We start from the raw sequence: 27,268 nt of genomic DNA, 5'->3' as shown, positions 1-27,268 counted from the left end.
TAACAAAGTAAATGGACAACATGTTCTAAACAGGCACATGGATAAGCATGTATCCTCTGTATAGGTCAGGACAGTATTTTCTTAGTATTATTCATGGGAACTAAATGCTCCATATCTTTATAAAATACATAAAACTTTAACTGTAGAATACTGAAAATGATACTTTCCAATTCACTTCAACAGGAAGAATAAGACAAACATAAAAATCCTGTAGGTGTTTTATATTTAAAGGAGTTCAAAATTGTTTGATAAGAATAGATTAGCAAAGTGAGTAGCACAATGAAATGAAACACTTTCTCAAAGGCAGCTCCTTCTTAGCGTTCTCCATCTCCTCCCTCTGCTTTATTTTTCTCCAAAGCATATCACATAATTATTGTCTGTCTCACCTATGAAAATGTAAGTTCCATGAGTGCATGGATTTTTGTCTTTCTAGTAGTTCACTATGAGATCCCCAGAATTTAGGCACACAGTAGACACACCCAGAACACAGTAGGCACTAAATAAATATGTGTTGAATGAATGACTTATGCTACTAGGTGCAAGCATTTCATCAGTGAAACATTATCAAAGATTGAGAGGAACCCTTGTTCTAACCCAGGTCTACTCCTAGATACATGAAAGCTTCTGCTTTATTATTAACAAACTAATAGAATTTTCTGCCTTATCTATCCACTAGGATTGTTATAATTAAAAAAAACTTTGAGAACTATAAAATTATGTTATACAAACATAAAACATTAATGTTATCGTTCCACATATTCCCTTGCTTCCACTATGCACTTAATATCTCCTTTAGAAGTATTCTGATATTTTTAATTAAATACCATTGGAAGGACCAAAAAGTAAGAGATCTTTTCTTGTAAGTTTTTCTTGTAGGGAAGTAAAAACATAACTTTCCCTTTATAAAATTTTGATAGTGAAAAAAACTTCAGTAAGAGGTTATTCCAATTGGCCTCATTGAAAATTTGAAGTAATGGGCAAACTACTATTAGGACACATTAAGTAGTTTCCTTTTGTTATACTAAGCATACCCTTTTGCTATTTTTCCTATTAACCCAGTATTTTAAAAGGTTTCATTTATTAATGTCATTTATCACATAGTAATTAATTTTTCCTAATTTTTATTAATCAGAGACAATACAGATCTTCCTTCAGAAACTGTGTTCATCTTGGGCATGCAGTGTTTCAACTGATACAATTCTTATTAAAAGAAATTTGATATTTCACTTAGCCTGTGCAGTCTAAGTGCAGGTATATGTACCACTTCTGTTAGACTTTTTGAAATATTAAAACTAGTTTGAAAACTCCTACTATTGGTTTCATAGAGCTCTAGGATTTCAGGGATTTTGGATGGTGCATGATTTATACATTTATATTCATATGTAATATCTTCCTCACCAAAAAAAAGTGCACATGAAAGAGCTCAAAACTATTAACTCCTAGATAAATATAACTTTAATAGATTCTATCCCACTCAGGGTTTCTCCTTGCTCTGAGTCCCCTGGGGCTGACGGAACTCACCGTGGCCGCGGAGAGCTCGGCCTCGGGACTCATGAGCAGCACACTTTGGTCCACGGCACGGAGGGCGCAGAGGGACTGAGGGGAAGCGGTGACTTTCAGGTGGGCGTGGGAGGCTGGGAGACTCTGTGCTGGGCTGAAGTTCAAACCCACCTGTGGAATTGGGGACAAAGTCAGAAAAACAAATTTCCTGATTTACCCATGCATTCAGCAGCATTTCCTGGGTGCTCCGCAAATTCAATGCATAATCACTTTGTTTGACTTCGTTGATGTTTGGCACCATGTAAGTCTTGAGGCCTTTGGTTCCCTATTTTGTCACTCTGATTCTCATCAGTTGAGCTGTTATAATGATATCTGTTTTTATAAGTTATTAAATTGGAGATGCCATTTTTTACCTTTGATACATAGCGAGGTGTTCATTAACTAACTGTGGGCGGAATGCAAATGGTTCTAGACGCTCTTGTATTTTTCTTTTGGCCCTTTTGTAGTCTTATAAACTTGGTTACATGTTTCCCAACATTTCATCATAAGAGAAGGGAACAAGGTACTCTGAACTGTATCATATGGTAAGAGACAATGCATGAGAATTTTGCACTAGGAGTCAAGTGACATGGATGGCTTCTTTTTTTTTTCTTAAATTGGGGTATAGTTGCTTTACAATGTTGTGTTAGTTTCTGCCGTACAACGAAGTGAATCAGCCATATGTATACATATATCTCCTCCCTCTTGAACCTCCCTCCCACGGGCCCCCCCCCACCCATCCCACCCATCTAGGTCACCACAGAGCACCGAGCTGAGCTCCCTGTGCTATACAGCAGGTTCTCACCAGCTATCTGTTTTACACACGGTACTGTTTATATGTCAATCCCAATCTCCCAGTTCATCCCACCCTCCCTTCCCCCCTCCTTGTCCACATGTCCGTTCTCTATGTCTGTGTCTCTGCTCCTGCCCTCTATTCCCAAATAGGTTTATCTGTACCATTTTTCTACATTTCACATATATGTGTTAATATACGATATTTGTTTTTCTCTTGACATGGCTTCTTAGTGTGATCTGCCATCACCTTGCTGAAAATCTCTGGGGAATTCATTTAACCCTTTTGGCCCCAGAGCTTGCATGTAGAAAATAATTAGTGATAGTGATAGTAACTTCTAGTTTTAAATGTTGGAAAATTTATGATATAAAACACCCACCTTGTTGGCCAGACAGTTTTCGACCTCATATTTTGCAGAGTCCCCAACCACTTCCCCATCAGGTAAAATGGCATAGATGAGCAACCTAGCGACGGGAGCGATGTCTGACTCCACGGGGACTGACAGGGGAAAATGGCCTTTCACTGGAGCCCAGAGAGAATGAGAGGAAGCGGTCATGGGTTAGACAGCTCAGGGCTGAAATAACACTTTTCTGCTGTACAACGTCATTTTAGGAGCCTGGTCTGGTTGATGACTCTATTAGTAGATGTAATAGATATAAGAAACAGTAGATGTAATAAATGGATGACTATCTCTAAGAATCCTGGCTTTAAAAAAAAAAAACCGTATCAAAGCCCCCTCTTCTCTCAAAATCACATAATGATTTCTCCCCAGTTTTAAGCTTGAGTTCATCTATACAAAGTTCTGATGCTATCTAAGGATGTGGAGACATCCATTTGGCTACCATTTGATCTAGACTTTACACTAGAGAAGGGAAATAGAACTTGAAGTTGCGAGATGTAATAGTAAGAGTTTAACACATTGTATTTACCCTGATATCCTCTTTAACTTTCTATGAACCAAATATTCTATTTTTTCTTCTTAAGAGGAGTACTGAGCTCCTTTGCAACTTATTTTTTGATGCCTACATAGAATTGTTAGAAGTTGCATCAAACTTCTCTACTATAGTGCTTCTGTGTTGCTACAAAGTAGCAACAAAAGAGTAGTTCACTGATAATTTTCTTAAGGGAACTTTTAGACTCCCTTAGGATAGATGAAACCTTCAGAGGATTATATTGTTCCTGGGGAGAGTCCAATTTACCTCTTCATAAAATCATAACTATCTTCAAAAGGGAAATATGATGTAAAGATATAAATGACTCAGCACAAGACCTAACATACAGAAGACACTCCAAAGTTTTACCTTCTCTCCATTGTCTAAAACAATTTTGAAATGTCATTTTGAGAAGGAGGTCCATGACTATTTATGGTTTGAAAATTTGGAATAAGCATAAATTATGAAACAACCAAACACTTTAAATAATCTGAACAGAATAACCTGAAAGAAAAGAAAATAAATATTTGATAAAGGGTTTAAAAAAAAACATTATTGCTTTCCCCTTTCAACTTCTTTATTGGGGTTAGATGAAAATTCTCTCTCTTTATTTGAAGCTATTCCTGGTATTTCTGCAGCGTAAGGTTGCATGTGACTGAGTAGGGCAGAAATGGGGAATTATGGAAATACTCACTGTCTCCCTGGTGCACGGGCAGTACGTGAGTCCCAGATCGGACAATGCCTCCCTTTGCCATTACCTGCAAAAAAGGAAATGAAAAGGGATTTAATGTGCCGGACAGAGATCTGACCCCAAGTCTTGCTCTCTATGTGATATGCTTGTTTTATTGAGCCCCTGCCGGCAATAATTAGCCCTGAGAGAAGTCAGACTTTCAAAAGGAACATGGATAAGAGGTCAAAGGAGTGATGCCTAAAGAGCTTCATAAATCCTTGCCCACACAGGAGTTTACAGATGAGTCAAAGTAGTGGCCTTCCTTCTCACCAGGTAATAGAACACGAGCTCCTTCAGCTCCTGCAGGACCTGTCCATTCAGTACATAATGTGCTTGGACTGTCTGAGCTCGGCCGCAGGGCAGTTCACGAGGCAAGGGCTCAAGGTGGACAAAGCTCTTGCTTCGGGAGAATACAAGGTTAGCAGTGTGATAAGCTTCTTCATATTCTTCTGACAGCCACTGGTAGCCGTAACAGGGACTATGATCCTTGTGTTTGACCTAATGAATTAGAAAAACAATATTATCTTATAGATTACGTGTCATAGAGAATCAGTGTGCTCACAGAATTGCATTCGTTTAGTATCCTACCTTAACTAGTACCTAGAAATCTTGTGCTCCACACTCAAAAGTGAGAGAGGAGGGTCCCTTATTTTGTTTATCTGTATTGCAGGCCTTTACAGGGTGGAGGCTCCTTGAGTTGGTATTGAGTTTTACATTTGTGAAGAGCATAGAAGGAGGCATCCTTTGCTCTGATTAGCTTGGCTTACATTTCTTTGGCCACTTTACCTATTCAGACAGAGACACTGGAGCTATGAAACCTCACTGAGGAGACTAATCCTCAGAAAAGGAAGAATTGCATTTCAGAGAGTAGATGCCCCATTTATGATGGGTTTCAAATGGGTATTATGAATAAATGTAATATTGCAACCTGAGGGGTCTGAGAACACTTTCTGTAAATAGCATTGGTTCAAGAGTTGAGTTAGTGAAGTAGTTGAAGTCTATACTCAACTCTTAGTTATTTGCTCTTAATATAGAGTTGAGCCAGGATTTTGATGTAATTTATCTGATTCTGGAACCTACACTTAAAAAACTTGTGGTAAAAAACACAACATAAATTACCATCTTAACCGTTTTAAAATGTACGGTTTGGTAGTGTTAAGTAATATGCAGCCCATCTCCAGAATTCTTTCATCTTGCAAAACTAAGACACTGTCCCCATTAAATACCAACTCCTCATTTCTCCTTCTTCCCAACCCCTGGCAACCACCATTCTACTTTCTATTTCTATGACTTTGAGTAGTTTAGATACCTCATGCAAGTGGAGTCATACACTATTTGTTTTTTGTGACTGGCTATTTCACTTAGCATAATGTCTTCAAGGTTCGTCCACACTGTAGCCTGTGACAGGATTTCCTTCCTTTTTAAGGCTGAATACTATTCCATTGTACATATATACCACATTCTGTTTATCTGTTCATCTGTTGATGGATATTTGGGTTGCTTCCACCTCTTGGCTACTGTGAATAGTGATGTTATGAACAGGGCTGTGCAAGTATCCCTTTGAGATTCTGTTTTCAATTCTTTTGAAGGTATACTCAGCCGTTAGAATACTGGGTCACATGGTAGTTCTCATTTGGGGGGACTGCCACGCTGCTTCCCACAGCGTTTGCACGATTCATGTCGCCACACGCGAGTGCACACGTGGAACCCCCACTTTAGTCACAACACTATACTGCCTCCTTTTAACAAACTTTTTCAAAATTGACCTTGAATTGGTTTTTACTTTCTCATTTTTTGTTCCTAAGACTAAACACAACTTGGAAATGCCATCACTTTTTGGTTGCAACCTTTCTTCCAAGACTACTTCACATCATTGGTAACTTCCCTCCAAACTTACCCTGACAGTGAGGGAGGTGCCCGTGATGCTGGTGGTGTTGATGGAGAACTGCACCAGGCCGTGCTCATCAGTGGTGGCGTTGGAGTCATAGTGGGCTTCATCTGCTGTGATGAAGATGAGTTTATTTGGCATAGGGACACCTTTTCCATCCGCTAGGCGCACCTGAAGATTAAAAGCTGCAGATCAGTTACGTGGCTAATATCCAATAGGCACCAAATATTCATTTTATTACACATATTTATTGAGTGTGTCCAATATGTCAGACATGGTTCGAGGCATTGAGGCTACAGCAGTGAACAAAACAAAGTTCCTTCCATCATAGAGCATACGGTCCAGTAAAAGAAATAGCTGCTAAATAAATGCGTAATATATACTTATTTAGTGGTAATCAGTCCTAAGACGAAAAATAGTGTTAAGGGGTGGAGAATGATGGAGATAATAGAGGTGACCTGAGAAATGTATTCTGTGGATATTTTGGAAATTCTGTATATTTTATATATATATAACTTTTGGAGAGTCACAGACCACAAGAGCCATAATGAAAATTTTTAACCCATTAGTCAAATTTAATTGAGCCTCAAATACTTATTTTATAGCAGACCATTCCCTTTCTACAGATTAGTGTTCTGAGGTTTAATATTAGCAATTGCTAATATATTGTCCTGTGTGCTCCTCTAGTTTTATATATGATATCTGCTTCTTGACCTAGATTTGCAAACTTTTGGAGGGTAGGTAGATTTTATGAGGTACTTCCCATCTGAAAAATGTAAAATTGAAAAGAAGCATAGAATATTAAATAAGGGCCTAAAGTCAAATTACTGCTAATATTGAACACAGAAGATGAGTAGTTCAGTTCAGATTTTAAAGATGGTGATTTTTTTTTCTCAGTATAAGCTACTTTTGGTAGAAGGAAGCACAACCAGCAGACTTGGATTAGTATTTGTAATTGATAAACGAGATCTAAGTTTGCTAATCAAATGTCAGCTGTATGTAGGAAGACCAGGATAGGTACAAAATTCTGATTCTTTCACTTTTGGTGAGAGAGTCTTGTAATAATAGGATAGTTATTTAGCAGGAATAAAATCTCAAAAAAGTACAATATACTTCTGAGAAATTTAAAGAAGTGAACTTTCATTTTAGGAAGTGACCAAAGTTTCTGAACATGTTTGCTGTCATAACATAATCAAAACATTCTAAAATTTATTCCACTACTCTTTTGTGGAGCCTGGTCCCTCTGTCTTTTACACTCTCCACAGCTGACATCTTATAATATTTCCATTAAAAACAGGATGCACAGTAATTACACATGGAGGTACATACAACTCTCATCTCAGACTTCTGGAGTCCGAAAGCTCCATTAGCACATCTGCTTAAAACAGTAAGCAGAAAAATAACAGTAGCAGATTCTTTTGTAGATCTGAGAGAAAAAATTCATATCTTTAAAATCTGGGTATACTTTAAATAGCAGTATTTTACCCCTCTGTGTACTGTTTTTAAAATATACTTGCTAAAATAAAATAAATATATTTGAATAAGTATACTTGAATAAAATAAAATATACTTGAAAAAGAAATGTATATATAATACCATGAAAGAAACACTAGGTACAGTAGAATCTTTTATATTTCAAAATAAAAATGAAAGCCACCTACCCACCCATTTCCATACCAAGTTAATGTTAGAAGGATAATGTGATTGGCCATCAGGAATTTCGAGACGCTTGGGAAAAAATATTATAAAAATCTGAGACTGCCTGGTAAACCATGGGAAAGAGATTGAGTGACATCACGCAGGGCTGTTCCCAAAACCTTCTAATTTTGCTAGTGCTTTAGAATGGTTTTAGAGATTTGATGTACAAATTTACAGAGGAACAAATCTATTTTATGTGGTTTTATACCTTTGATTATATTAATCAACAGATAATATTAACCAGGTATAGTTTTAGCAGAGTATGTTGTGTGTATTAGGTGAGAGTACAGTTTGATTTGTGAATTGAAAAATACCTCACCTGCCCAAAGAAGGGAATCCCTCGTCTAGCGTCTGAGTCTACTTTCACAAATGAGAGTTTGGTTATGGTTCTTGTTATTTCAGTGGTCCCTTTTCCAGTTAATTCCACCTCTGAAAAAGAAGGAAAAAATAAGTTCTCTTTTGGAAGGATGCACTCCCTGAACTTATCCTACTTCCTCCCTTTCAGTTCACTGTTTGGCAAAGGAACTAAATCCATGTCCGTGTTCTTTCTCCCATACCCATGAGGTATACACACCTGTTCCTTCTTCTTGGATCTTGGCCTCCACTTCAATTTTCATTTCGAACTCTTGTCTCTTCATTTGGAAGATCTTGGTCTTTACTTGCTGAGAGAAGCAGCCCTGGCTGTTGAGCTAGGAGGGGACGAAATAAAATACAAAAACATAAGACTGGACAAATCAGTGGTCAGTTAATCTGGTGGGATTTTTTTTTTTTTGAGGCAACATAACCTAGGAATTTTGTATGATGAGAACACAGTAAATATTCTCTAGGGATTAATTATAATTACATCTCACAACAGTTTCTGGCTTATAACTGACAGGTGTATTCCTTAGTATCTGATATTCCCCAGAGTGAATGAGGTGAAGAAATGAAGAAATGCCTTAAAAATTGGGGGGTAATCTTACTGTAGCAGGCAGCTAACTCTTCACCGAAGCCTGGCTTCCCTTCCATAGTTTACAGCTGTGGCTGGGAAGCGGCTGCCCATCTGGGGACTGTGTTTCCCAGCTCCCTGGCATCTAGGTGGGGCCATGTGACAAGCTCTTGCTCATAGAAAGAGAGAAAAACGGACACCCTTCCCAGCCAAGGTGGTTAAGATTTGTATGTTTTTTTCTCCTTCCTTTACATAATTGGATGGATACTCAAGGCGGCTTTAGATACCAGGTACTGGAGATGGTTCAACTTCGATCATTCTGGGTGCTCGGTGCACCAAGGATACCCACATGGACAATTACAAGAAATAATTCCTATTGTGCTAAGTCACTGATTTTTAAAAAATGACTATAGCTAGCATAGAATTCTCTTACAGATTGGTCTCTTCCTGAGTTACCACGATGTTGTAACTCACTGCTCATCAACAGTGCCTGGGCTGTTAATCCCTGGGAGTAGTTTCCCACATACCTGCTGACTGAACTTCTCACAGACAGCATGTGATTCTCCACCAAAGCAGTTAGAAGGGTTACTGTACTTTCTGCACATGTTTATAGTCACACGTCCTGGGACAGGCTTCCCATATGTGTATCTGTCATAAGAACATTGCCAAATGGATCAAATCAGACATTGAACACCCCCATTTTCTACCTGTTTATATTTTCCCTTTAGCTATAGTATATATATATATTTTTTTTTTTAATTTTTTTTAATTTTTGGCTGTGTTGGGTCTTCGTTTCTGTGCGAGGGCTTTCTATAGTTGTGGCAAGCGGGGGCCACTCTTCATCGCGATGCGCAGGCCTCTCACTATTGCGGCCTCTCTTGTTGTGGAGCAAAGGCTTCAGACGCGCAGGCTCAGTAGCTGTGGCTCACGGGCCCAGTTGCTCCGTGGCATGTGGGATCTTCCCAGACCAGGGCTCGAACCCGTGTCCCCTGCATCGGCAGGCAGATTCTCAACCACTACGCCACCAGGGAAGCCCTATAGTATATTTTTAGACTCTGTACTTCCCTCTAATTTCTGCAGGGCTCATATAGTGTTGAGGGCAAGTAAACTAAGTAATGAACCTTCTCTTTTAGAAATTTCCAGTGCAACATGCTGGAATTTACTACAGTCTTCTTTTACCATGTCTTTTTTTTTTTTCTTAATCTCTAATTTTCAGTTTCATCTTTTAAAAAATACTTTTATTTTGCCAAAGCTACACCAGATCTTAAGAGAAAAAACAATACCAACAAAACAAAACAAAGACAAGAAATAAATGCTCTCAATTCTACCTAGGAATATAAACTATTAATATGATGGTATCTCTCCTTCCATCATCCTCTTCCTATGTGTAGCCATCTCTGCTCATGTAGACTTTTGCTTGTTTACTTTTTACAAAAATGGGATTGTGCCATAAATATGTCATTGGTAATTGCTGTGGTTTTGAGGGTATTTGTTTCCTTCCCTATTCAAAATACCCTCTATATCTATATTTGCAAGAGTACTGGTTCACCAGCTCTGTGGGATCAGGAGCTTGGTGACCTTACTCTGAGATAGTGCTGGGGCAGGGACCCAGCTGAAGGTCTTTAGGACTGGTTTCTTCACTCTGCCTGTTCTCTCTGCACTGCTACTGCTGGGCTACTGGAGATGGGAGCAATAAGATCCTAGAAACATGAATTTTCAAGGTTGGAAAAGACTGACTGTGAGATCACGTCTACTCTCATCAGTGAAAATGGCAGTTCAGAGAAGTATGTGACATGCCTTAGGTAGACAGATGAGTTAGACGAGATTTCTGTAATATGCCTATCTCTACAAATTCTGAATCTGAGCCATTTTTCCACTATGTATCCAAGGTCAAGTAAATGATCTGTTGATGATTGAGTTTAGTTTACAACCTGGTAAAGGGAAAGTCACTACCCTTCAACACTATTTCATTTGTGTGTGTATGTGTGTATGTGCATGCGCAAGTAGCTTTATTACTTTCAGAATCAATCCTACTAGCATAGCTTAGCTCTAGGAACAGTTGCCTGCCCCATGATAGTTATAATAATGTTGGAAAGGACATGAAAGAAAATAAGAAGGGAAATAGAAAAGCAACAGGAGAGGAAAGTTCTAGAGATGGGGATGCTCCCATGTATTTAAGGTATTTGTGCTGCACTGCTTCTAGACAGGCTAGTCAAAATAGCCCAAAGGGTGAGTCTCCTTTAAATAATTCCCCTCGCCAAAGATTTTTTAAAAGTATAAACTCACAGGCCACACACTGACACATTCATCTCTTCTTCCAAGATGGTGATTATCCTTGGCACTCTTACTTGCACTTCAAACTTAGGAAGCACTGTTGATTGGAGATAAAGGAAGTTGGTGATTGGTTTTCAACTTCTGGGGAATTGGTATTTCCAGGTTCTCATAACAATTCTCTACTCATATTTTAGGGCCCTGAAAAGGTAGCCCTCTTCTCCAATATATCCACCTTTCTCTCAAATGGAGATCCTGGTTGAAGGACTATGATGGATCAATGTAACCTTAATGAATTATGGGAGACTCCACTGGACTAAGAATGTTTTACATTTTTTTTCAAGATTAAAAATTGCTACAAAAAATGCTATATGACGTCCTATTCACAAATCATTGATGGTCCTCATTGGATTTAGAAGTAATTGGTTCCACTCCAAGCCTAATCTCACCCATGGGAAATAGAAAGTCATTCCAAAGAAACTCAAATTCTAGGCCCTAGAAGTTTAAATATGAAAAAACTGTTCCATGATTTTGCATAATCCATACCAAATTCCTCCACGGTGAAGGGGTGCTCTGCCATTCCACCTGATTCCTTCTGTACCACCACCTTATAGGAGCCCTGAAAGGGCTCTGATGAGAGGGGAAAGGTCAACTGCTTGAGGCCACTCTCTACCTTGAGGTTCTGCCATTGCATGATGCGATTTCCTTTAGGGTCCTGTGGACGCAGTAATTGTAATTTACAAAAGAGCCCAGAGCATGAGAGACAATAAAGGAAATCTGTGGGGACTCCTATGTTATCCACAAAGAGGTGGGGAGGGGTGGGGAAGGGAGATGACTTGGAACCATCTAGTGTTACATGAGTTTGAAGGCTTCTCCCTTAATGACAAGTTTCTGAAATATTGTAAGAATCTCTCAAATAAGAACATTTTCCCGAAGTTTATTATTTGTGTCTAATTATGGAATGTTTCACGTTGCTTACCTCAATATATACTAGTGGAATCTGAAAGACAAAAGAGAGAGAAAGAAGTTTAGAATTGTTCTCAAATATTCTCAGTTCTGATTTATAAGCAAGACAGCTTTATGCAGAATAACTTTGTCTGTAGTAAAACACAGAAAAATTCCAGATTAAGTTTTACAGAACTTTTGATTAATCCATTACAAGCAATTAATAAGTAATGTTAAGTACTTACTGGGTGTGAGCAACAAATGCATATGTGCCATTCATTAGGAATGGTATTTACTGATATTACTTAAATGCTTTTAGTATCCCAGTGAAGAACATTCCTTTGCTATGCTATTTTACAGATTGAGAAATCAACACTAATGGAATTATAAGTAACAATGTTCAGATCCAAATATTAAGGTGGGTCACAGAATTCTTAGGTAGTTCTAAGAATAAGGACGACTGGGAATAGCTCCTCTACTATCAATGCTTATTCATTTTTAAAACTAATATTTATTAAGTGCCTAACATGTGCTGTGTATCATTCTAGGTGTTATGAATACAGCAATGCACAAAAGAACAACAGATCTGCTTTCATGGAGCTTACATTCTAATAGGGATGGATACATGAGAAACACAGACATATATGAAATATATATTTTTGATATATATAGATATATATTTGAGATACATATATTTGATATATATATTTGAGATACATATATTTGATATATATATTTGAGATATAGATAGATATATAGATAGATTTGAGGTAGTGGTAAATGTCAAGAGATAAAAATAAAGCAGAGTTAAGCTGATAGAGTGAAGGGCTAGGTGTTTGATTTTAGATACAGGAGTGTAAGTGGAAACCAGGAGACCAATTTCAAGGCTATTGTAGTAGTCTTGTTTAGAGGTGATACTGGTCAGGACAAGGTCGTAGCGATTCATGTTGTAAAACATAATCTGGATATATTTTAAACTAACATGATTTTCTGATGAAATGGATGTGGGTGAGACGTAGGATTATGCCTTAATCCTTTGCCTGAGGGGCTAGAAGAAAAGAGTTGCTTCTTTCCCTCCCATCCCTTTCCCTTCTTCACCCCCTAGCAAAGATGGGTTTGATCAGGGTCAGCAGGGAATTGCAAACTCTATGGCAAGGGAAAGAGAACACTTTTAAGAGGGGAAAAGGAAGCTGGGGGCGGAGGGGCTATAGTCAACAGAGTCCCTGGCTTTTCATTGAAAATTGCCTCTTTCTGAGATAAGAAAATGTGGTTGAGGACTAGATCTAGGAAAGAAAAATTAAGACTTTGGTTTCTTGTCTACATTAAAATTGAGAGTGTTAGTCTTGAGGAACAAACATTGATTACACTCTCCTTCCTTTATAGGAGAGGTTTTGTGTTTAGAAAAAGTTTGAATCTTTGAGAAGTCATTTAAACCTAAGTTTTTTGATGGTTTATTTATTATATCATGTATCTTTCTAGTTTGGCTAATTGAGAATTTTCTAAAGAGTAAGTTTGTGTGACAACTAAGTATCAGTACCAAGAAAGAATCAGCTGCTCTCTGGACCCAGAATACTGTTTTAAATGAGGATCTTGCACTATGGCAATCCCAGAAAATACTGCTATCAGTACCAGATTCTTCCTCTCCCTGGTTCTCCCCCAACACCAGAAACAAACTCTCAGCCTGTTTATATAGATAATAATAATTCTAGATCGATATTAGGACACTTACCAACTCATTCAGGGGGTGAAAATTTTCATCCAACAAGACAACACGAAATTTCACTGAAACAGAAATATTTTTCATGAGTCCCAGAAACCTTAAGCCAGGCCTATAGGCTAGTAAGACAGACTATAAAGGAACCAGGATTCCTTTGACCGGGGAATACACAGGGGAGGAAGATCTTTCTTTTTTTGAAGTTGTCCTGACCATAAGCCTTTTTGTACCTGTCTGCCCTGGTTTGTAGATAGGTTTGTCTGTCTGGACAATGACCAGACTCTCTTCATTTTTAACCAGCACTGTGGTCCGCTTCTTGAATTCTTGGGTTGGTCCTTTCACTTGGATAGTGAGGAACATTACCTCCTCATTGGATGGAGCTCTTGGGATCTGAAATATAGGAGAGATCCTGAGAACCCGCTCATCTGCCAAGTTTCCTCCTCGAGTCCCTGTCGCACTTCTCCCTGGGGATCTTGTCCCTTTTACTTAATTTCACTCTCTCATTCTCATCAGGGAAATTTGGCATGGACAGCAATTCACAGACAGAATGACTTCTGTCATTTACAAATGGGAAGACAGAACACAGGATGGAGGAAAATACATCAGTGAGAGAGGTCATAAATGATACATCTCCTTATAGATCAGCCAATACAGGTTTTTAAAAAATATTTTTGCTTTCTTTATTTACTTATTTTTAAATTTTTATTTTATGTTGGAGTAGAGTTGATTAACAATGTTGTGTTAGTTTCGGGGGTACAGCAAGGTGATTCAGTTATACACATACATGTATCCATTCATTTTCAAATTCTTTTTCCATTGAGGTTATTACAGGATATTGAGCAGAGTTCCCTGTGCTATACAATAGGTCCTTGTTGGTTATCTATTTTAAATATAGCAGTGTGTACACGTCAATCCCAAACTCTCAATCTATCCTCCTCCCCACCCTTCCCCCGATAACCATAAGTTTGTCTCTAAGTCTGTGAGTCTGTTTCTGTTTTGTAAATAAGTTCATTTGTATCAATTTTTTTTAGATTCTGCATATAAGCAATATCATATGATATTTGTCTTTCTCTGTCTGACTTACTTCACTTAGTATGATAATCTCCAGGTCCATCCATGTTGCTGCAAATCAGCTAATACAGTTGTTTTTTTTCTTTCATAATTGAGATGTTTTATTGGTTGTTTTGAGGATCAGTACACAGACATTTCAATTTGTACACAATTCTTAACATACATACCAAAAATCTAAAAAATCATGTACTTGTGATTCTTTTCTGAACAGTTATTCCAGTGACTTTCCAGCTTAAAATTTGGAGGCAAATTTTCCTTGACAGGCTATCGAGTACCAATATCTTCAAATATTGATATGCTGTTACATCGTAAGTCCCACTAATTCACAATTTAATATCATATACACTACATACCCAAACTGTCAATCGTTCACAGCACATTAACAAAGTTACTAGAAGAACTGGACTACCATGACCAAAGATGTTACAGAGTGCACAAAATTCTGACCAGGAGAGCCAAGATCAAGGGGTGAGCGCTTTGCTTTAGGAAATAATTCTACCGAAAACAACATGGGAAGAGAAGTAATTTAAAGTGTTCAAGACATTAAATGCACAACTGACTCCAAACTGCCATTTAGTATGCTTTGTATTATAGGATATAAAATATCCCCCCATCTGTGGAATGTTAAGCTGGCACCCAAGACAATGCCTGCCACATTCAATATCCCACTATTTTCTGGTTGTACCCAAAAATAAACAACCAGCAAATGATTTCACCTCTTAAAAAAAGCATTTACACTTAAAAAATGGGATGAGGTAGGATTCCCTCCTTTTAAAAAATGTTTCTAAAGCTACTAAATAGCTTGCATTTACAAAATAGTTGATAAAAATATTCCTCTGTATTGTACAAGAAGGGAGACAGGGACCACTGTAGGACCAAGTGTGTGATATTCATTAGACTTGGCTTCTTTCTCTCCTGCTTCATCAGAGGCTGGGCTCTCCTCGTTTTTAGTTTCTCCGTTTTCTGCAGGTAAGTCTTCTTTTGTCTCTTGGTTAGCCACTTCGGCCTGTTTTCCCTTTGCTCCCCTTTTCCTTTTCGTTTGCACTTTTTTGTCTGAAGATTTATCCTTTCCTGCCGCTTTTTTGGCTTCGTTTCCACTTTTGCAGGAGCCGGTTTCGCTGACAGCCTCGCCGGTCTCCTCGTGGGCTCCTGCTTCGCCGCCCCTTCGGCGGAGCTGACCTTCCTCTTGGCCATGGTGGCGGCGGGGCTGGCGCGTGCCGGGGGGCCTGCGAGCCGCGCACGCCCAGAGCCTTCGCGAAGCTGGGCTGCCGGGCCGCTGCCGCCCCTCCCGCCGCCCGAGCTCGCTAATACAGTTTTGATTCACTTATACACTGAACTTTACCAAACTGATGTTATGTGGTAAAAGAGCATGGTAGAAGCATCTCTTAAGGCTATGAGAAAGGAAACTGCAACGTATTATTGGCTGTATGCTGTAAGGATTCTATATATGGGCAACGCTGGAGAGCTCTTGGATAGTCACTCATGGTAATTTCTACAAGTTCACTCTTAGAAAGAGTATGGGGTGATGTGTTCCTGTCAGCCCACTACTGGGGCTTATGTGAAACACTGGCCTAGTTTTCTTTGTTAGTATTTTTTCCATTTTAATTTTCAGGAGAACTCAGATTTTCCCTTTGTCTAGTGCATACTGCTTTTTTTTTTTTTTTTTTTTTTTCTGGCTAATAGGAATTTTCTCTAATCATTAGGTTGATTTTAATATCTCTATAAATATTGGTCTACCAATATTTATATTGGAAATTCATGCATTGCTTCTTAATTTCTACACTTAGTCGCTACATTTAGATTCCTTCCTGAAGTCCACGCCAGCCTCTCAAAGTCTTCCCTTGACTGAATTCTGGTTGCCTATCTTCCTGACCAATAGAAACAAGTATTTTCAGTCAAACAGCCGTACTCACAGTGAAGGAGACACAGTGGAATAAGTCTTCCTCTGCCACCACATCAGGAAAGAGGCTTCTGTTCTCTCTGAGGGACTCCAAGGAGGCGCTTACGGTCACCGTCTCATTCAGGTGCCTCAGAAGGAGGCAGCCCTTCTCAGGAGTCCCGGTGTGGAGCAGGGAGGGGACCAGCACCATGTACTGCCTGGGGATGGGGGAATCCAGTTAGAGGAGAGTGTAGGAGGCGAGGCATTATTATCAGCAGCACTATCTTCCGCCATAATTCTTGTTACTATCGTTAGTTCTATGCCAAGAGGAGACATGTTGATAAGCATGAAATTGATCTCTGCCGTTGGAGGGCATGCATGAGAATTACTCCCCTTTCCATCGTCAGTGCCGTGGCAGTGAACATTTTACTTGAAGTGAGCCTTTAAGAGGTTAACATTTGCAGGTATACCTCACTTTAAAGAACCCAAATATCAGTCTGTGAGCATCTGAATTCAAATAAAAATATACTAATTATGTATATTTATGCTGTAAATCTATTTTACATTAGGGTTGCTGTAAAAAGCAAGCACGTTCTCATGTGGAACACTACAGAAACCAATCCACTTACAGAACATATATATATATATATATATATATATATATATATATATATATATATATATAAACAAGCCTGTAAAAATGGAATGGCAAGTTCTTGCTTTCCACTTTACAGATATGGACTCTGAGGCTTAAAGAGAGTCCTTAGTTTAAAGTCTCAGTGTGTTAAGCAACTAATGAAATCTTAGTGTGTTACCTAACCCTGGATGTTTGCATATTAAATATTTGCCTTTCAACTCAGGGTAGACAAAAATGGTCTACTCAAGAATGGTCTTCTAGAGATTGAATCTGGGGTCCTCACGAACAGAACAGAAACTTTCTCAATAGTCTCATATATAATTTTATAGACACTCGAGTTTTCAAACATTTTTGCTCACAGAATTCCTAACTATTTTTAGACACTATGCCCTCCTTACATATATTCAAGTAAACATCTGTTTTTTTATCACAAGTTTAAACAATAGCAAAATATATTATTTTTGATGACATTTTAAATTAAAACTTACATTACTTTTTTGTACGTCTCCCATGGAATCTTAAATATCATAGTGATAAGATATCCAGTATGATCTATTTAAAAAATACACCAAAATGTTCTTTTTGTAATGATCAGAAATTTAGCATCTTTCCCCCTTTTCCTCCTTGAATTTGAATTTTCATGCCATTTACCACACAGAAGTTTGTCCTAACATTTCTATGCTTCAAAATATTTTATGGATCACTCTTCCTTCTTTGTTTATATATATATGTGTATATATATATATACATACACATGCATATGTTATATACACATATATATGAAATATTATATGTGGGTATATAAATTTAACTTTAACTCTTCTTTTAAATTTAATGTGACCTTAAAGTTGTAAATGTTAAACATTTTCTTCTGGATTGAATTGTTTTCAAAAGTCTTATTAGTATACAACTGATCAAAACAAAATAAATATATTACAAATTATGATTCATATTTATTATATATAAAATCAAAATACTTTTAAAGTACATCTTTAATGAAAATGAAGAGTTGTTCTTATGTATCCATGGATGGATATTCCTTACTGCAAGAATTAAATAAGGTCTAACGTTAACTGTGTTGCTGTTTTTGGTTTGTGCAGATATAAGTGCCATGAAAAATTGTTCACATAAAAGTAAATAGATGACAGATGAAACAATTGTATCATTTTTACCAGTTCTTGTAACTCCTTCTGCATTACATGCCAAAGATCACACAGTGCCCTATTATCAAGAATTGCTTCTAATTATCAGCTGGTATTTCCCTTAGATCTTCCTTCAATTTTGTTGAAACAAAGAATTCGTCACCATAAGATCTGCAAAAGGATTTTTTTCTCCTGTCATTAGAGTCCTTTGCTTTCTCAACATCAACATCGGTATTTCAAATTGCTCCTTTATTTGGCACCCTAGAGATTTTTATACTCCAGGACAGTGTTCCACAGTAAAATCTGATTGAGGGAGGTTTGTCTTTCTCTTTTAAAGTGAAAGATAGGAAATTAAGAAAGGGGAGATAAGAAAGGATAAATAGCATGGTCTCAAGCAGATCAATATGAATGTGAGGATCTGAAAATTGATTCCTTTAAAAGTATCAATTTCCAATGCCCTTTAGAAACCCTTTGTATATCGCCAGAGAATTTAGAGATTCAGAGATTCAGAGATCCAGAGAGTTGGAGAAAAATGGTTAAGAATAAGTGAAGACTGAATAAACCAGATTTGTAAAATCTCATCATTGTAAGACACCTTAAAGATAAGAAGGTGACAGTTCCATAGGGAAGACAAATGAATGATAAGAAGGATTTGAAATAAAGGAAAGGACTCTTCAAGTTTATGCTCTATGTGAAACTCACGGTATTCCAGAGACTGAGGCATCTGTAGGCAGGAAGACCAGAAGAAGGAGAGTAAGACTTGGATGGAGAAGTTTGTTCTTCCCCATGCTGTAGGGAGAAGGGACCAGAGGAGACCAGACTGTATTGTGCCTTTCTCCCTGCAGCTGGTCTGGTCCCAAACATTCCTCAGAGCAACTAGGCTTTATGCTGTTCTCTGTGTAAACAGGAAGTTCCACCCACACAAGGTGTCTAAACAGAGTAGAGGTCTTTGAACATTCTCTGAAAGGGTCATTGCTCTCAGGGACTTAATTACAGTCAAGGTTAATTCCTGGTGGGCTAAATAGGATTCCTGGAGGGATAAAATCCACATTCCCATTAGTGCTCACTTTCCCTGGGTTTTACCGTAAAGCAGCTAATCGGCTTTTCAACCCCTTCTCTCTCTTACTCCCTCCTTCCCACTTCCCCATAGTGCCTTTTATGGCTTTCCTCACATCTCTTGCATGAATAGCTGGCAGGGGAAGCTATAATTTAAGCAACACAGGACAGGCTTAAAATAGATATTTCACTACAAGTCAGTCTGCCTGCAAGTCCTCCATCAGATATGTCTACCTCAAATGTTGAAGCAGTTTCAGAATTTAGCAGTCCTCTATGGAAAAGATATTGGGTTAAAAGAATAGCTTTTTGACCTTGGGGATATTACTGGATTGCAGATAAAGAGCTAGGTTCTGGAAGAATGATAATAGAAATATTTTCCTCTATTAAGGAAGTGAAAAGATGAAAGGAGAAGTAGCAGGACCTCAAAAACAAGCTTTGACTTACTGTGCCTACCAAAGATACCAATTGCCTTTACCATCTACTATACAAACACATTTTGTTACTGCCTTCTAAATGTGCAACTCCCCTTCAATCTTTAATCATATTAACTATTTTATTCATCCATCCATCCATCCATCCATCCATCCACCCATCCATTCATCCATTCATTCATCCAACTGTTTGATTGTTTTGTAAGTGTTTATTGAGCCTAGTTGGTCTAGGAATCATACAAAATCATGGAGATGGAATGATCAAATATGTAGAAACAGATTGCACATTCTTGCAGGTGTAAAAGCAGACAAATAAGCAATAAAAATGCAGTAGCCAGACATTATTATTGGAGAAGTTCAGGATGCTCTGGGAGCACTGGACAGGGAGACACAATTCAAACCTGGGCCTTGGAAAGGAAATCTAAGGTAAAGCAAAATGTAAATCAAGTTCTAGAGTGTGGGTGGTGGTTAGCCAGAGGGAAGTAGGAGATGAAAAGTGCATTCTAAGCACATAAGGAATGACATAAACAAAGGCACAGGAGGTAAAAACCATCATGAAATTTTGGTAAAATGAAGTGTTTGGTATGAAGAAAATGCCTGTACACTTAGAACAGTGGTGAAGCAAGCTTGCTTCAAATAAAAAAGGAACTTGTTGGTACTACTAGGGTATTTGGGGAGTAATCAGTGAAGTGACTTCCCCAGATTTGTTTCTTGGAAAGATCACATTTACTGAAATTTGGAAGACTGATTGGAAGGAGGCAATCCAGGAGGCAGGGTAGGAGTTGCACAATTATATGGGTGAGAAATGATGATATTTTGAGCTAGGGTGTTCATAATGAGATTGGATAGAGGTTGACAGATTTATATCATATTTAAGAGGTAAAATTATAGTACACAGTGAATACATGCATGTGATGGGTAAAGGAGAATGTGCTTTTCAGTTTTCCTGGTTGGTCACTGAGTGATCTGTGTTGCCTTTAACTGGTTGAATGAAACACAGGAAACAGGGTGGGAAGAGAAGGAGAACAGAGGCCTGAGGGTTGGGAAGAGAAAGAGTCTAGTTTTAGAAAGCGCTTGTGGGATAGTCCAGTAATAATATTCGTAGGGAGTTTAACATTTGTATCTAGAGCTTAAGGCAGTGTGATCTAATAAAAATATAAGGTGAGCCTCCTATGTAATTTTACATTTTCCAGTAGCCACATTGAAAAACAAAAAGAAACAGATTAAATTAATTTTAATAATATAATTTACTTACCTCAGTATTGCCCAAACATTATCATTTCAACATTTAATCAATATAAAAATTGTTAATGAGATACTTTAAATTCTTTTTTCATACTAAGTCTTTGAAATCTAGTGTGAATTCTACACTTACAACACATATTAATTTAGACTAGCCACATTTCAAAAGCTCAATAGCCCATATGGCTACTGGTTATCAGATTAGACATGGCAGGTTTAAAGCAATGTTTTTCAAATTATGGGTCACCATCTATAGTGAGTTATAATGTCATGATCAGTGAGTTATGACCAAGGGTTTTAAAAATGTAATAGAATACAATAAAATGGAAAACACAGTGTACCAAACAGAATAAGTGAAACTACTGATTTTGGAAATATTCGTTTCAATGTTGTGCAGCAGAGACTTTGGTTGTGTCCTATTACCCCTTCTCCAATTCTGTCTTTAATACTAGAACACCTGCGTTTTCTCTGGGCACAAACTGCCTCACTGAAAACTTTCATTTCCTAGCCTTCTCCTTTAAGGCTGGGCATGGTATATGGCTAAATTCTGGTGATTGGAATGTGAGTGCAAGTGATGTATGCAACTTTCAGTTCATGATTTAAAAAGGAAGGGCTAGGTTCTGTGCCTCCCTTTGCTTCCTACCACTGGCTGGAATGTGGACGTGTGGACAGTTGTCCAATCTTCCATTGTAGGTAATAAGATGGAAGCCATGTGTCAAGGGAGGCAGAACAACAAGCAAGACATAGACTGAAGAGGGAGGGGATATTGGGATGTATGTATACGTAGAGCTGATTCACTTTGTTATACAGCAGCAACTAACACACCATTGTAAAGCAACTATACTCCAACAAAGATGTTAAAAAAAAAAAAAAAAAAAGAAGGCATAGACTGAATCCCTGAATCATCCAAAGGCCATTTTAGCTTGGACTTTCATGTAAGAGAAAAACACTTTCTCTTCTTTAAAATCCTTTGCATTTTGAGATATCTTTGTTCAAGCAGTAAAACTTGTATCCTAACTAATATAATTTCTCTTTCTTTATTACTATCTCTATCATCTCTATCTTTAACTATGAGTGTTCTGAGTCACAATGTAAAGGTTACATTGTGAAAATGTGATTTCAGTGTTACATTGCAAACTGTCTGATGAAAGTATACAAAATTCTGTTTTTTTTTTAGAATGCTTTATTTTTTTCTTAATTAATTAATTAATTAATTTTGGCTGCTTGGGTCTTCGTTGCTGTGTGCGGGCCCTCTCTACTTGCAGTTAGCGGGGGCCACTCTTCGTTGTGGTGCGCGGGCTTCTCACTGCAGTGGCTTCTCTTGTTGCAGAGCATGGACTCTAGGCTCACAGGCTTCAGTAGTTATGGCACACAGGCTCAGTAGTTGTGGCTTGCAGGCTCTAGAGCGCGGGCTCAGTAGTTGTGGCGCATGGGCCTAGTTGCTCCGCACCATGTGGGATCTTCCCAGACCAGGGCTCAAACCCATGTCCCCTGCATTGGCAGGCGGATTCCTAACCACTGCGCCACCAGGGAAGCCCCAAAATTCTTATTGTAGGTTAAAGTTAAAGCAATCTGAACACCACTAGTTTACTGAGATCTGGCCTATTTGTACAGATTAGAGATTTATCAGCTTATAGGGAGAGCTGATGCCATGGAAATAGATAATACGGGATGAAAATGGAAAATAGTCCAGGACAGAGCTAGGCAAGGGCACCCAAATGGAACCCGAATGGCTAGACTGAGAGAAACACAGGAGAGTGTGGGATCTCTGAGTCCCAAAGAAGGGACATTTTAAGAAAATAGTCAAGAGAAGGCTTTTACTAGTCAGAGTGATTGGGGCTTTATGCCGACACATCAGTGTTAATAGCATACAAAATTGAAAAAAATCATTTCAAAAGTTTGCATGATTTTATAATACATTGATTCAAAACATAACAGAAATTAAACAGTTTTTAAGAAACTAGAAATAATAACACTTATTTGCAAGGTTAATTACTTAAAGAAATAATTAATAGCATTCATTTGGTGCCTTATCAAAAATTACAAAGAGCATCTGTAAAGATTACTGCTGAATCCCTGGCTATTCATGTCAAATGCCACTGTGAAATCAAATAATAGATCGAATGATCTTTTTTTTTTTTTTTTTTTTTTGCTGAATTGAGGGACAAGAAGAATATGGGACCCAGCTTTAAGGGTCTGTGTGGAGCAGAGCCTGACTGCAGCTCCAGGGGGAGTGAGGGGGAGGTTCCTGAGTTTACGTGAAGGGAAAGAGAATGATAGGGCAGTACTCAGCAGAGATGTCGGGCTGAGAGGGAGGTTTCTTTAAGAGGAGAGAGACTTGAACAAGTTTAAATGCAATGTTGCTTCTGTAAATGCTGAGGATCAAATAGAAGGGAGAGGTTGAACACTGTGAGTGAGAAGTGATAGTCCCAAGAGAGAGAACTTTGAGGTTGCGTGAGGTGGACGTATTAAGTAAGTGGATGGCAGAATTATCCTCAGGAGAAGCGACACCACTTAAGTCTAATCGCAGATAAAGAGGAACGTTTTATCTAAAATGCTCCCTTCACGAAGACAGAGCTTTCTCTTCTTGGGAAGACAGAAAATGAGCTTGAGGGGGGAAAAAATGACTGGATCAGTTGTCAGGGTACCTGAGTCCTAGTTCTGACTCATTATAAGGTCCTGGGTAACTCATTTCACTGCTCTGAGCCTCAGCTTCCTCACCGATAAATATGGGGTTAATAACATCTGTCCTGTCAGCTCCAAGGGGTGCTTTTATACAAGATGCTATATGGAACAGTTTTAAAAACTGTGAACCTTACTGTACCAGTCAAAATTAATATTTATACTTTGAATCTTAATGACTGAGAAAGAGGTCTATTTCATCTGCCTGCTGTGGGCTTTGATATAGGGCAGCATCCAAATAAAGAAAGTTAGGTTACCTGCATAACAAGTCCTTGACAGAAATGATAGCACACAACTTGGACAAGTTCTGTACAGTTTTGAAGCATTTAGCAAATAATTACTGTTAGAAAGCTGAGGTAAAGGGTTAAGAGAAAAAAGAAGGTAAGGGAAAGAAGGAAGGCAGTTTATGGAAAAGAAAGTAAGGGAGCAAAATGCAGGAAAAAGCCGTTTAAATAAAACAAAGGAGAATCATTTGGGAATTGAGAAAAAAGATTAGGAGGTATTGGGCCTTAACAAAAATAAACAGAAAAAAATGTTTCCCCTGTATTGCTGTAGTGCTTGCTGGGGACTGAATGTCGTTTCTCTAATGGTACCACTGGTTACACATACGCTACCCGTAGTTCCTGAGAAGTGATAATGAAGGACATTTCAGCTGGTTACATATTAACCACTTTCAAAAATCAGAAAGCTCAGTTACTGGCATACCACATTCGCTCTATCAGACAGTATACTTGCTTTACCTTTCCGTAAATATCTAGGGCAAACTTGGAGTTAGGGCAACGTGTTATCTACAGAGATGTTCTCAAAGATCAGAGTGTTTCTCATTTGTGTTATCTCAATGCTCCTTTCTAATTTTTAATGAGAAAAAATATTTGAATGTACAAAGATAAAAAGCATAACAAATCCTCAGATCGTTTCTAAACAATATTCTTGCCATAGTTTCTCAAAATTATCAAAATTTTAGTGTGTTATCTTTTAAATGTTTTTTGTTTTGTTTTTTTTTTAAATTTATTTAAATTTATTATTTTTTAAGATTGATCTGATGACTCTCAAGTTTTATTTATCTATTTTGGCCATGCTGTGCAGCATGCGGGATCTTATTTCCCTGACCAGGGATCGAACCCGTGCCCCCTACCGTGGAAGCGTGGAGTCTTAACCACTGGACCGCCAGGGAAGTCCCTAGTGTGTTATCTTTTAAATTAAACTCCACTTGTTCCTTTAGGTTTCTAAAGAGTACTGATATTCACAAATCTAATCTATTTTACTAGACCCTACATTGTGATGCAGAGGAATTAGTGCCTGAATTAAAACAATTTATTACAAACAGTAGAATTCAATGTCTGTCCTTACATATACATACTTTGGGGCATGTAGAAGTATTTTTGTATGATGAACCTGTGCTATAAATTTGCTATGTCAAAGAGTAAACACATTTAAAACTTTTATAGTACTGTTACATCACCTTTCTAAAATGTATCTGCCAGAAATAGAGACACAGACATAGAGAACAAACATATGTACACCAAGGGGGGAAAGGGGGAGCGGGATGAATTGGGAGCTTGAGATTGACATATATACACTAATATGTATAAAATAGATAACTAATGAGAACCTGCTGTATAGCACAGGGAACTCTACTTAATGCTCTGTGGTGACTTAAATGAGAAGGAAATCCAAAAAAGGAGGGATATATGTATACATAGAGCTGATTCACTTTGCAGTACAGCAGAAACTAACACAACATTATAAAGCAAATATACCCCAATAAACAAATAAAATAAAATAAAATAACTCTGCCAATTATCTTCTACCAGCAATGTCTAAAACTGCATTTTTCCTATGCCTTTAAAAAATTTCCCAATCTGATAGGGAGTGGTGCATGACATATATTTTTCTTTTTCAAATTTATGATTACTAGTGATGTATCATTGTTACTTGTAGGAACTCTGTTGCTTGTATTGTAACTTTGTCTTGGGGTTTTATTTTCTGATTAGGAAGTCCTTTTGTACCCCCAAATTGTAAAACTGTGCTACGTGTTTTTCCTAATTTAAATATTTGTGCTTCATATTTTTATCTCTAACTCTATACAGTTTATTTTTGAATATGAGACTAGGTAGGGAATATGTTTCAGGGTGAGTTTTCCTTTGGTGAATGAAAACTGTGTGTGTGAGTGTGTGTGTGTGTGCATGCACACACGCATAGGGTTGTTCCATGACTCTTTATGAACCCACTTTGTTCTCTGTGACTCTCATGTTCACTCTGGAACTTTTCAGTGTCAGAACTTTTGTTTTAGAGAGTTATATTTAGTCTGGGAGCAAACAATGGAATCAGATTTTAATAGGAAAAGATAAAATTATTTGTCAAGTTTTATTTAATTACTTAGATGATAATGATGATATTGACAACAACAGTAATGATAGCTCGTAATTACATAGTACTTACTATTTATATGACTGTGCTGAGTAATGTTCTAAGAGCTTTAGATGCTCTAATTTATTTGATTTTTGTTATGCCCAAATGTTGTTGAATCGCAGGTTTTAAAATAACACACAATTTCTAGTAATATAAAATTTTGTAAGAAAAATTATGGAATATATTTTGTAAGATACTATTAAAGCTGTTAAGTTTTAAATGGTATTGCTTTTTAAATTCATGTGTTTTCATAGCAAGTTATAAACACACAATCTCCTATTACTTCATTTGAAATAATCAAGTGTAATATGAGGTAAAATTGTTATTTATGAAGCAAAAGGTATGAAATCAGGGAGTGTGATACCTCTAGCTTTGTTCTTTTTTCTCGGGATTGCTCTAGCTGGTCTGGGTCTTTTGTGGTTCCATATAAATTTTAGAATGTTTTTGTTCTATTTCTGTGAAAAATGTTCTTGCGATTTTGATAAGGATTGCACTGAATCTGCAGGTTGCTTTAGATAATATGGACATTTTAGCAATATTAATTCTTCCAATCCACGAGCATGGAATATCTTTGCATTTCTTTATGTCTTCTTTAATTTCTTTTATCAACGTCATATAATTTTCAGTTTACAGGTCTTTCACCTCCTTGATTTAATTTATTACTAGGTATTTTATTCTTTTTGTTGCAATTGTAAATGGGATTGTTTTCTTAATTTTCTGGCTCATTTCTGCTAGCTCATTGTTATCATGTAGATAAGCAACAGATTTTTGTATGTTGATTTTGTACTCTGCAACTTTACTGTATTTATTATTTCTAATAGCTTTTTTTGGTGGAATCTTTAGGGTTTTCTGTATATAAAATCATGTCATCCTTAAATAGTGATAGTTTTATTCTTCTTTCCAATTTGGATGCCTTTATTTCTTTTTCTTGCCTAATTGCTCTGGCTAGGACTTCCAATACTATGTTCCGTAAGAGTGGCAAGGAGTCTTATAGTGTTCAAGGAGCAGGGTGTGATCAGCTGGTGGGCATTCTTCTGATTGGTTGGTGGTGAGGTAATTGGGAGTCAACATCATCAACCTTCTGGTTCCAATCAGTCTGGAGTCTACATGCTTTGTGGGCAGCACACAGTTAACTTCTTTCACCTGGTGGGGGTTTCAGTATCTGCAAAAAGCTCAAAGGACATGGCTCAGAATATTATCTACAGTCCTTGAGGAAGAACTAAAAGTCCTTGACTTTGTTTAATGGCTAAAGTATTATTATTTTGTCTTGCTTGACTG

General features: G+C 37.6%; 2 protein-coding genes and 1 pseudogene across 5 annotated transcripts in view; 1 reads left to right on the top strand and 2 right to left on the bottom strand.

The window, feature by feature from the left end:
* KLRG1 (killer cell lectin like receptor G1) overlaps positions 1-27,268 on the top strand; it is a 185,129-nt gene that overhangs the window by 99,142 nt on the left and 58,719 nt on the right. The gene's annotated exons all lie outside the window — the stretch shown is intronic.
* The window catches only part of A2M (alpha-2-macroglobulin), a 60,241-nt gene that overhangs the window by 21,409 nt on the left and 11,564 nt on the right, over positions 1-27,268 (bottom strand). The window contains exons 1-15 of one of the 2 annotated variants that reach the window (XM_007196107.3): positions 18,870-19,006; positions 16,423-16,606; positions 13,669-13,828; positions 13,454-13,506; positions 11,759-11,779; positions 11,326-11,494; positions 10,795-10,879; positions 9,036-9,156; positions 8,155-8,269; positions 7,900-8,009; positions 5,892-6,053; positions 4,265-4,492; positions 3,959-4,022; positions 2,712-2,854; positions 1,522-1,671 (exon numbers count right to left, since the gene is read on the bottom strand). In XM_007196107.3, the coding sequence (XP_007196169.1) occupies positions 1,522-1,671; positions 2,712-2,854; positions 3,959-4,022; positions 4,265-4,492; positions 5,892-6,053; positions 7,900-8,009; positions 8,155-8,269; positions 9,036-9,156; positions 10,795-10,879; positions 11,326-11,494; positions 11,759-11,779; positions 13,454-13,506; positions 13,669-13,828; positions 16,423-16,606; positions 18,870-18,955 (1,851 nt within the window). In that variant the 5' untranslated portion in view covers positions 18,956-19,006. Of the gene's footprint in view, positions 1-1,521; positions 1,672-2,711; positions 2,855-3,958; positions 4,023-4,264; positions 4,493-5,891; positions 6,054-7,899; positions 8,010-8,154; positions 8,270-9,035; positions 9,157-10,794; positions 10,880-11,325; positions 11,495-11,758; positions 11,780-13,453; positions 13,507-13,668; positions 13,829-16,422; positions 16,607-18,869; positions 19,007-27,268 lie in introns of those variants that run through there. The other variant, XM_007196108.3, reaches the window with a different exon arrangement.
* On the bottom strand, positions 14,702-15,709 carry LOC130709176 (non-histone chromosomal protein HMG-14-like; annotated as a pseudogene).

The sequence above is a fragment of the Balaenoptera acutorostrata genome, chromosome 11, assembly GCF_949987535.1.
Source record: "Balaenoptera acutorostrata chromosome 11, mBalAcu1.1, whole genome shotgun sequence".
Classification (NCBI taxonomy): Eukaryota; Metazoa; Chordata; class Mammalia; order Artiodactyla; family Balaenopteridae; genus Balaenoptera; species Balaenoptera acutorostrata.
This window is presented reverse-complemented; position numbering and strand designations above follow the sequence as displayed.